Genomic DNA, 12,208 nt, shown 5'->3' on the forward strand with positions numbered 1-12,208 from the left:
GTAGGGGCTGGAGGAGGTTACAGAGATAGGAAGGGAGGGAGGGATTTGAACAGGAGGATGGGAATTGTCGGGGCTGGAGGAGGTTACAGAGATAGGGAGGGAGGGAGGGATTTGAACAGGAGGATGGGAATTGTAGGGGCTGGAGGAGGTTACAGAGATAGGGAGGGAGGGAGGGATTTGAACAGGAGGATGAGAATTGTAGGAGCTGGAGGAGGTTACAGAGATAGGGAGGGAGGGGGCGAGGGAGGGATTTGAACAGGAGGATGGGAATTGTAGGGGCTGGAGGAGGTTACAGAGATAGGGATGGAGGGAGCGAGGGAGGGATTTGAACAGGAGGATGAGGATTGTAGGGGCTGGAGGAGGTTACAGAGATAGGGAGGGAGGGAGGGATTTGAACAGGAGGATGAGAATTGTAGGGGCTGGAGGAGGTTACAGAGATAGGAAGGGAGGGAGGGATTTGAACAGGAGGATGGGAATTGTCGGGGCTGGAGGAGGTTACAGGGATAGGGAGGGAGGGATTTGAACAGGAGGATGGGAATTGTCGGGGCTGGAGGAGGTTACAGAGATAGGGATGGAGGGAGCGAGGGAGGGATTTGAACAGGAGGATGAGGATTGTAGGGGCTGGAGGAGGTTACAGAGATAGGGAGGGAGGGAGGGATTTGAACAGGAGGATGAGAATTGTAGGGGCTGGAGGAGGTTACAGAGATAGGAAGGGAGGGAGGGATTTGAACAGGAGGATGGGAATTGTCGGGGCTGGAGGAGGTTACAGGGATAGGGAGGGAGGGATTTGAACAGGAGGATGGGAATTGTCGGGGCTGGAGGAGGTTACAGAGATAGGAAGGGAGGGAGGGATTTGAACAGGAGGATGGGAATTGTCGGGGCTGGAGGAGGTTACAGAGATACGGAGGGAGGGAGGGATTTGAACAGGAGGATGGGAATTGTAGGGGCTGGAGGAGGTTACAGAGATGGGGAGGGAGGGAGGGATTTGAACAGGAGGATGGGAATTGTAGGGGCTGGAGGAGGTTACAGAGATAGGGAGGGCGAGGGAGGGATTTGAACAGGAGGATGGGAATTGTAGGGGCCGGAGGAGGTTACAGAGATAGGGAGGGAGGGAGGGATTTGAACAGGAGGATGGGAATTGTAGGGACTGGAGGAGGTTACAGAGATAGGGAGGGAGGGGGCGAGGGAGGGATTTGAACAGGAGGATGAGAATTGTAGGGGCTGGAGGAGGTTACAGAGATAGGGAGGGAGGGAGGGATTTGAACAGGAGGATGGGAATTGTCGGGGCTGGAGGAGGTTACAGAGATAGGGAGGGAGGGATTTGAACAGGAGGATGAGAATTGTAGGGGCTGGAGGAGGTTACAGGGATAGGGAGGGAGGGAGCGCCTCGGGACCCTCTCACGCCCTCGCCTGCAGTCGCCGCCTGCCTGCCCGTGCTGTCCCACTCTCTCGCTCGAAGTCTCCCTCACCTCTTTCAGGTAGAACACCAGGATGTACTTGACGGTGTTGAGAAGCGGGAGTAGCGGAGAGTAGAAACATCCGACCCAGCAAACCGTTTGCCCGTAGACAAGTTCCAGAACGTTCTGCGGCAGGAGGAACTCCTGTTCGCCCCACAACTGTACAGCTTTCCAGGAGGAATATTGGACCAGAATCCTGGAGGAGACAGGAGGAGGAGAACGGTCAGACACAGGAACAGGAGGAGGCCCATTCAGCCCCTCGAGCCTGTTACACAGGAACAGGAGGAGGCCCATTCAGCCCCTCGAGCCTGTTACACAGGAACAGGAGGAGGCCCATTCAGCCCCTCGAGTCTGTTACACAGGGACAGGAGGCGGCCCATTCAGCCCCTCGAGCCTGTTACACAGGAACAGGAGGAGGCCCATTCAGCCCCTCGAGTCTGTTACACAGGAACAGGAGGAGGCCCATTCAGCCCCTCGAGTCTGTTACACAGGAACAGGAGGAGGCCCATTCAGCCCCCTCCGTGAGCCTGTTACACAGGAACAGCAGGAGGCCCATTCAGCCCCTCGAGTCTGTTACACAGGAACAGGAGGTGCCCCATTCAGCCCCTCGAGTCTGTTACACAGGAACAGGAGGAGGCCCATTCAGCCCCCTCCTCGAGCCTGTTACACAGGAACAGGAGGAGCCCATTCAGCCCCCTCCTCGAGCCTGTTACACAGGAACAGGAGGAGGCCCATTCAGCCCCTCCTCGAGCCTGTTACACAGGAACAGGAGGAGGCTCATTCAGCCCCCTCCTCGAGCCTGTTACACAGGAACAGGAGGCGGCCCATTCAGCCCCCTCCTCGAGTCTGTTACACAGGAACAGGAGGAGGCCCATTCAGCCCCTCCTCGAGCCTGTTACACAGGAACAGGAGGAGGCCCATTCAGCCCCCTCCTCGAGTCTGTTACACAGGAAAAGGAGGAGGCCCATTCAGCCCCCTCCTCGAGCCTGTTACACAGGAACAGGAGGAGGCCCATTCAGCCCCCTCCTCGAGCCTGTTACACAGGAACAGGAGGAGGCCCATTCAGCCCCCTCCTCGAGCCTGTTACACAGGAACAGGAGGAGGCCCATTCAGCCCCCTCCTCGAGCCTGTCACACAGGAACAGGAGGAGGCCCATTCAGCCCCTCGAGTCTGTTACACAGGAACAGGAGGAGGCCCATTCAGCCCCCTCCGTGAGCCTGTTACACAGGAACAGGAGGAGGCCCATTCAGCCCCCTCCTGGAGCCTGTTACACAGGAACAGGAGGAGGCCCATTCAGCCCCTCCTCGAGCTTGTTACACAGGAACAGGAGGAGGCCCATTCAGCCCCTCCTCGAGCCTGTTACACAGGAACAGGAGGAGGCCCATTCAGCCCCCTCCTCGAGCCTGTCACACTGGAACAGGAGGAGGCCCATTCAGCCCCCTCCTCGAGCCTCTTACACAGGAACAGGAGGAGGCCCATTCAGCCCCTCGAGCCTGTTACACAGGAACAGGAGGAGGCCCATTCAGCCCCTCGAGCCTGTTACACAGGAACAGGAGGGGCTCTGTTGGTCAGCTCCCTCGCACCCCTACCAGCTGACGGCCTGTGGAATCTTACTTTCTCGGGAAGTCGATCAGGATCATGATGGAAACCACGATGAGCAGATCAAAGATCATTAGTTTGTACATCTCCTGCCCGATCTTTGTCTCCCAGCACTGTGGACAAGAGGGAGAGAGGGAGAGGTTTAATCGCCAGGGAAAAAACGACAATATACTCATACACGCAAATGCTCCCACATGCACGGACCCCAATCCTGTGGACAAGGAAAGATCTAGACAGGGGGCAAGTTACGTTCATGCCACACAAGTGCCAGGCAATGACCATCTCCTACAAGAGAGGATCTAACCATCGCCCTCCCTTGATATTCAATGGAATTATCATCGATGAATCCCTAACCACCACCGAAAGTCTGGGGGTTACCATTGATGAGAACCTAAACTGGGCCCAGCCATGTAAATCCTGCGGCCAGCAGAGCGGGTCAGAGGCTGGGACTCCTGCGGACAGTAACTCACCACCTGTGACCCCCCCCACTTCCCCCACAGCCTGTCCGCCACCCACACGGACACAAGTCAGGAGTGTACCGGGACTCACTCTCCCACTCACCCGGATGAGCGCGACTCCCGACGACACTCGAGAAGCTCGACACCGTCCCGGACGAGCCCCTCCCCACCCTCCGCTCGACGGAGAGGCAAACCCCACCCCCCTCCCCCGCCCGCCTTCGTCATCTGCTCCCTCCACCCCCGACGCACAGCAGGAGCCGTGTGTACAGTCTTCAAGACGTACCGCAGTTACTCGCTCCTCAGAGAGCGCATTCCAAACCCGCCACCTCTACCCCCTAGTGGGACAAGGGGGGGCAGCTGATGCAGAGGGAGACTCACTGCCTGAGAGTTCCTAATAGCCTTGAATGTTGTAAATCTACACTCGATCTACACTCGATCAACAGCCTTGAATGTTGTAAATCTACACAATCTACACTCGGTCAACAGCCTTGAATGTTGTAAATCTACACTCGATCTACACTTGGTCCATAGCCTTGAATGTTGTAAATCTACACTCGATCTACACTCGATCAACAGCCTTGAATGTTGTAAATCTACACAATCTACACTCGGTCAACAGCCTTGAATGTTATAAATTTACACTCAATCTACACTTGGTCCATAGCCTTGAATGTTGTAAATCTACACTCGATCTACACTTGGTCAATAGCCTTGAATGTTGTAAATCTACACTCGATATACACTTGGTCAACAGCCTTGAATGTTGTAAATCTACACTCGATATACACTTGGTCAACAGCCTTGAATGTTGTAAATCTACACAATCTACACTTGGTCAACAGCCTTGAATGTTGTAAATCTACACTCGATCTACACTTGGTCAACAGCCTTGAATGTTGTAAATCTACACTCGATCTACACTTGGTCAATAACCTTGAATGTTGTAAATCTACACTCGATCTACACTCGGTCAATAGCCTTGAATGTTGTAAATCTACACTCGATCTACACTTGGTCAATAGCCTTGAATGTTGTAAATCTACACTCGATCTACACTTGGTCAATAGCCTTGAATGTTGTAAATCTACACTCGATCTACACTTGGTCAATAATCTTGAATGTTGTAAATCTACACTCAATCTACACTTGGTCAATAACCTTGAATGTTGTAAATCTACACTCGATCTACACTTGGTCAACAGCCTTGAATGTTCTAAATCTACACTTGGTCAATACCCTTGAATGTTGTGAATCTACACAATCTACACTTGGTCAATAGCCTTGAATGTTGTAAATCTACACTCGATCTACACTTGGTCAATACCCTTGAATGTTGTAAATCTACACTCGATCTACACTTGGTCCATAGCCTTGAATGTTGTAAATCTACACTCGATCTACTCTTGGTCCATAGCCTTGAATGTTGTAAATCTACACAATCTACACTTGGTCAATAGCCTTGAATGTTGTAAATCTACACTCGATCTACACTTGGTCAATACCCTTGAATGTTGTAAATCTACACTCGATCTACACTTGGTCCATAGCCTTGAATGTTGTAAATCTACACTCGATCTACTCTTGGTCCATAGCCTTGAATGTTGTAAATCTACACTCGATCTACACTCGGTCCATAGCCTTGAATGTTGTAAATCTACACAATCTACACTTGGTCAATAGCCTTGAATGTTGTAAATCTACACAATCTACACTTGGTCCATAGCCTTGAATGTTGTAAATCTACACTCGATCTACACTTGGTCAACAGCCTTGAATGTTGTAAATCTACACAATCTACACTTGGTCCATAGCCTTGAATGTTGTAAATCTACACTCGATCTACACTTGGTCAACAGCCTTGAATGTTGTAAATCTACACTCGATCTACACTTGGTCAATAGCCTTGAATGTTGTAAATCTACACTCGATCTACACTTGGTCAACAGCCTTGAATGTTGTAAATCTACACTCGATCTACACTTGGTCAACAGCCTTGAATGTTGTAAATCTACACAATCTACACTTGGTCAATAGCCTTGAATGTTGTAAATCTACACCCGATCTACACTTGGTCAATAGCCTTGAATGTTGTAAATCTACACTCGATCTACACTTGGTCAACAGCCTTGAATGTTGTAAATCTACACTCGGTCAATACCCTTGAATGTTGTGAATCTACACAATCTACACTTGGTCAATAGCCTTGAATGTTGTCAATCTACACTCGATCTACACTTGGTCCATAGCCTTGAATGTTGTAAATCTACACAATCTACACTTGGTCAACAGCCTTGAATGTTGTAAATCTACACAATCTACACTTGGTCAACAGCCTTGAATGTTGTAAATCTACACTCGATCTACACTTGGTCAATACCCTTGAATGTTGTGAATCTACACAATCTACACTTGGTCCATAGCCTTGAATGTTGTAAATCTACACTCGATCTACACTTGGTCAATAACCTTGAATGTTGTAAATCTACACTCGATCTACACTTGGTCAACAGCCTTGAATGTTGTAAATCTACACTCGATCTACACTTGGTCAACAGCCTTGAATGTTGTAAATCTACACAATCTACACTTGGTCAACAGCCTTGAATGTTGTAAATCTACACCCGATCTACACTTGGTCAATAGCCTTGAATGTTGTAAATCTACACTCGATCTACACTTGGTCAACAGCCTTGAATGTTGTAAATCTACACTCGGTCAATACCCTTGAATGTTGTGAATCTACACAATCTACACTTGGTCAATAGCCTTGAATGTTGTCAATCTACACAATCTACACTTGGTCCATAGCCTTGAATGTTGTAAATCTACACAATCTACACTTGGTCAACAGCCTTGAATGTTGTAAATCTACACAATCTACACTTGGTCAACAGCCTTGAATGTTGTAAATCTACACTCGATCTACACTTGGTCAATACCCTTGAATGTTGTGAATCTACACAATCTACACTTGGTCCATAGCCTTGAATGTTGTAAATCTACACTCGATCTACACTTGGTCAACAGCCTTGAATGTTGTAAATCTACACAATCTACACTTGGTCAACAGCCTTGAATGTTGTAAATCTACACAATCTACACTTGGTCAACAGCCTTGAATGTTGTAAATCTACACAATCTACACTTGGTCAACAGCCTTGAATGTTGTAAATCTACACTCGATCTACACTTGGTCAATACCCTTGAATGTTGTGAATCTACACAATCTACACTTGGTCCATAGCCTTGAATGTTGTAAATCTACACTCGATCTACACTTGGTCAATAACCTTGAATGTTGTAAATCTACACTCGATCTACACTTGGTCAACAGCCTTGAATGTTGTAAATCTACACTCGATCTACACTTGGTCAACAGCCTTGAATGTTGTAAATCTACACAATCTACACTTGGTCAACAGCCTTGAATGTTGTAAATCTACACCCGATCTACACTTGGTCAATAGCCTTGAATGTTGTAAATCTACACTCGATCTACACTTGGTCAACAGCCTTGAATGTTGTAAATCTACACTCGGTCAATACCCTTGAATGTTGTGAATCTACACAATCTACACTTGGTCAATAGCCTTGAATGTTGTCAATCTACACAATCTACACTTGGTCCATAGCCTTGAATGTTGTAAATCTACACAATCTACACTTGGTCAACAGCCTTGAATGTTGTAAATCTACACAATCTACACTTGGTCAACAGCCTTGAATGTTGTAAATCTACACTCGATCTACACTTGGTCAATACCCTTGAATGTTGTGAATCTACACAATCTACACTTGGTCCATAGCCTTGAATGTTGTAAATCTACACTCGATCTACACTTGGTCAACAGCCTTGAATGTTGTAAATCTACACAATCTACACTTGGTCCATAGCCTTGAATGTTGTCAATCTACACAATCTACACTTGGTCCATAGCCTTGAATGTTGTAAATCTACACAATCTACACTTGGTCAACAGCCTTGAATGTTGTAAATCTACACAATCTACACTTGGTCAACAGCCTTGAATGTTGTAAATCTACACTCGATCTACACTTGGTCAATACCCTTGAATGTTGTGAATCTACACAATCTACACTTGGTCCATAGCCTTGAATGTTGTAAATCTACACTCGATCTACACTTGGTCAACAGCCTTGAATGTTGTAAATCTACACAATCTACACTTGGTCCATAGCCTTGAATGTTGTAAATCTACACTCGATCTACACTTGGTCAACAGCCTTGAATGCTGCAAATCTACACTCGATCTACACTTGGTCAATAGCCTTGAATGTTGTAAATCTACACTCGATCTACACTTGGTCAACAGCCTTGAATGTTGTAAATCTACACTCGATCTACACTTGGTCAATAACCTTGAATGTTGTAAATCTACACTTGGTCAATAACCTTGAATGTTGTAAATCTACACAATCTACACTTGGTCAACAGCCTTGAATGTTGTAAATCTACACTCGATCTATACTTGGTCCATAGCCTTGAATGTTGTAAATCTACACTCGATCTACACTCGGTCAATAACCTTGAATGTTGTAAATCTACACTTGGTCAATAGCCTTGAATGTTGTAAATCTACACTCGATCTACACTTGGTCAACAACCTTGAATGTTGTAAATCTACACTCGGTCAATAACCTTGAATGTTGTAAATCTACACTCGATCTACACTTGGTCAACAGCCTTGAACGTTGTAAATCTACACAATCTACACTTGGTCAATAACCTTGAACGTTGTAAATCTACACTCGATCTACACTTGGTCAACAGCCTTGAATGTTGTAAATCTACACTCGATCTACACTTGGTCAATAGCCTTGAATGTTGTAAATCTACACTCGATCTACACTTGGTCAACAGCCTTGAATGTTGTAAATCCACACTCGATCTACACTTGGTCAACAACCTTGAATGTTGTAAATCTACACTCGATCTACACTCGGTCAATAACCTTGAATGTTGTAAATCTACACTCGATCTACACTTGGTCAACAGCCTTGAATGTTGGAAATCTACACTCGATCTATACTTGGTCCATAGCCTTGAATGTTGTAAATCTACACTCGATCTACACTTGGTCAACAGCCTTGAATGCTGCAAATCTACACTCGATCTACACTTGGTCAATAACCTTGAATGTTGTAAATCTACACAATCTACACTTGGTCAACAGCCTTGAATGTTGTAAATCTACACTCGATCTACACTTGGTCAACAGCCTTGAATGTTGTAAATCTACACTCGATCTACACTTGGTCAATAACCTTGAATGTTGTAAATCTACACAATCTACACTTGGTCAATAACCTTGAATGTTGTAAATCTATACAATCTACACTTGGTCAATAGCCTTGAATGTTGTAAATCCACACTCGATCTACACTTGGTCAACAGCCTTGAATGTTGTAAATCTATACAATCTACACTTGGTCCATAGCCTTGAATGTTGTGAATCTACACTCGATCTACACTTGGTCAACAGCCTTGAATGTTGTAAATCTACACAATCTACACTTGGTCAATAGCCTTGAATGTTGTAAATCTACACTCGATATACACTTGGTCCATAGCCTTGAACGTTGTGAATCTACACTCGATCTACACTTGGTCAACAGCCTTGAATGTTGTAAATCTACACTCGATCTACACTTGGTCAACAGCCTTGAATGTTGTAAATCTACACTCGATCTACACTTGGTCCATAGCCTTGAATGTTGTAAATCTACACAATCTACACTTGGTCAACAGCCTTGAATGTTGTAAATCTACACTCGATCTACACTTGGTCCATAGCCTTGAATGTTGTAAATCTACACAATCTACACTTGGTCAACAGCCTTGAATGTAGTAAATCTACACTCGATCTACACTTGGTCAATAGCCTGAATGTTGTAAATCTACACTCGATCTACACTTGGTCAATAGCCTTGAATGTTGTAAATCTACACTCGATCTACACTTGGTCAACAGCCTTGAATGTTGTAAATCTACACTCGATCTACACTTGGTCCATAGCCTTGAATGTTCTAAATCTACACTCGATCTACACTTGGTCAACAGCCTTGAATGTTGTGAATCTACACTCGATCTACACTTGGTCAATACCCTTGAATGTTGTAAATCTACACTCGATCTACACTTGGTCAACAGCCTTGAATGTTGTAAATCTACACAATCTACACTTGGTCAACAGCCTTGAATGTTGTAAATCTACACTCGATCTACACTTGGTCAATAGCCTTGAATGTTGTAAATCTACACTCGATCTACACTTGGTCAACAGCCTTGAATGTTGTAAATCCACACTCGATCTACACTTGGTCAACAACCTTGAATGTTGTAAATCTACACTCGATCTACACTCGGTCAATAACCTTGAATGTTGTAAATCTACACTCGATCTACACTTGGTCAACAGCCTTGAATGTTGTAAATCTACACTCGATCTATACTTGGTCCATAGCCTTGAATGTTGTAAATCTACACTCGATCTACACTTGGTCAACAGCCTTGAATGCTGCAAATCTACACTCGATCTACACTTGGTCAATAACCTTGAATGTTGTAAATCTACACAATCTACACTTGGTCAACAGCCTTGAATGTTGTAAATCTACACTCGATCTACACTTGGTCAACAGCCTTGAATGTTGTAAATCTACACTCGATCTACACTTGGTCAATAACCTTGAATGTTGTAAATCTACACAATCTACACTTGGTCAATAACCTTGAATGTTGTAAATCTATACAATCTACACTTGGTCAATAGCCTTGAATGTTGTAAATCCACACTCGATCTACACTTGGTCAACAGCCTTGAATGTTGTAAATCTATACAATCTACACTTGGTCCATAGCCTTGAATGTTGTGAATCTACACTCGATCTACACTTGGTCAACAGCCTTGAATGTTGTAAATCTACACAATCTACACTTGGTCAATAGCCTTGAATGTTGTAAATCTACACTCGATATACACTTGGTCCATAGCCTTGAACGTTGTGAATCTACACTCGATCTACACTTGGTCAACAGCCTTGAATGTTGTAAATCTACACTCGATCTACACTTGGTCAACAGCCTTGAATGTTGTAAATCTACACTCGATCTACACTTGGTCCATAGCCTTGAATGTTGTAAATCTACACAATCTACACTTGGTCAACAGCCTTGAATGTTGTAAATCTACACTCGATCTACACTTGGTCCATAGCCTTGAATGTTGTAAATCTACACAATCTACACTTGGTCAACAGCCTTGAATGTAGTAAATCTACACTCGATCTACACTTGGTCAATAGCCTGAATGTTGTAAATCTACACTCGATCTACACTTGGTCAATAGCCTTGAATGTTGTAAATCTACACTCGATCTACACTTGGTCAACAGCCTTGAATGTTGTAAATCTACACTCGATCTACACTTGGTCCATAGCCTTGAATGTTCTAAATCTACACTCGATCTACACTTGGTCAACAGCCTTGAATGTTGTGAATCTACACTCGATCTACACTTGGTCAATACCCTTGAATGTTGTAAATCTACACTCGATCTACACTTGGTCAACAGCCTTGAATGTTGTAAATCTACACAATCTACACTTGGTCAATAGCCTTGAATGTTGTAAATCTACACTCGATCTACACTTGGTCAATAACCTTGAATGTTGTAAATCTACACTCGATCTACACTTGGTCAACAGCCTTGAATGTTGTAAATCTACACAATCTACACTTGGTCAATAACCTTGAATGTTGTAAATCTACACAATCTACACTTGGTCAACAGCCTTGAATGTTGTAAATCTACACAATCTACACTTGGTCAATAGCCTTGAATGTTGTGAATCTACACTCGATCTACACTTGGTCAATAGCCTTGAATGTTGTAAATCTACACAATCTACACTTGGTCAATAACCTTGAATGTTGTAAATCTACACTCGATCTACACTTGGTCAACAGCCTTGAATGTTGTGAATCTACACTCGATCTACACTTGGTCAATACCCTTGAATGTTGTAAATCTACACTCGATCTACACTTGGTCAACAGCCTTGAATGTTGTAAATCTACACAATCTACACTTGGTCAACAGCCTTGAATGTTGTAAATCTACACAATCTACACTTGGTCAATAGCCTTGAATGTTGTAAATCTACACTCGATCTACACTTGGTCAATAGCCTTGAATGTTGTAAATCTACACAATCTACACTTGGTCAATAACCTTGAATGTTGTAAATCTACACTCAATCTACACTTGGTCAACAGCCTTGAATGTTGTAAATCTACACTCGATCTACACTTGGTCAATAACCTTGAATGTTGTAAATCTACACTCGATCTACACTTGGTCAATAGCCTGAATGTTGTAAATCTACACTCGATCTACACTTGGTCCATAGCCTTGAACGTTGTAAATCTACACTCGATCTACACTTGGTCAATAGCCTTGAATGTTGTAAATCTACACTCGATCTACACTTGGTCAATAGCCTGAATGTTGTAAATCTACACTCGATCTACACTTGGTCCATAGCCTTGAATGTTGTAAATCTACACAATCTACACTTGGTCAATAACCTTGAATGTTGTAAATCTACACTCGATCTACACTTGGTCCATAGCCTTGAACGTTGTAAATCTACACAATCTACACTTGGTCA

At 44.5% G+C, this 12,208-nt stretch overlaps 1 protein-coding gene across 1 annotated transcript in view; it reads right to left on the reverse strand.

The window, feature by feature from the left end:
• Positions 1-1,157: 1,157 nt before the first annotated feature.
• The window catches only part of LOC140407549 (transmembrane channel-like protein 7), a gene marked incomplete at its 5' end in the record, with an annotated part of 34,435 nt that continues 23,384 nt past the window's right edge, over positions 1,158-12,208 (reverse strand). Inside the window, 2 exons of the mRNA XM_072494947.1 lie at positions 1,158-1,653; positions 3,072-3,169. Of these exons, the coding sequence (XP_072351048.1) occupies positions 1,158-1,653; positions 3,072-3,169 (594 nt within the window). The remainder of the gene's footprint in view (positions 1,654-3,071; positions 3,170-12,208) is intronic.

This window comes from Scyliorhinus torazame, unplaced genomic scaffold (assembly GCF_047496885.1).
Source record: "Scyliorhinus torazame isolate Kashiwa2021f unplaced genomic scaffold, sScyTor2.1 scaffold_1584, whole genome shotgun sequence".
In the NCBI taxonomy this organism is placed as follows: domain Eukaryota; kingdom Metazoa; phylum Chordata; class Chondrichthyes; order Carcharhiniformes; family Scyliorhinidae; genus Scyliorhinus; species Scyliorhinus torazame.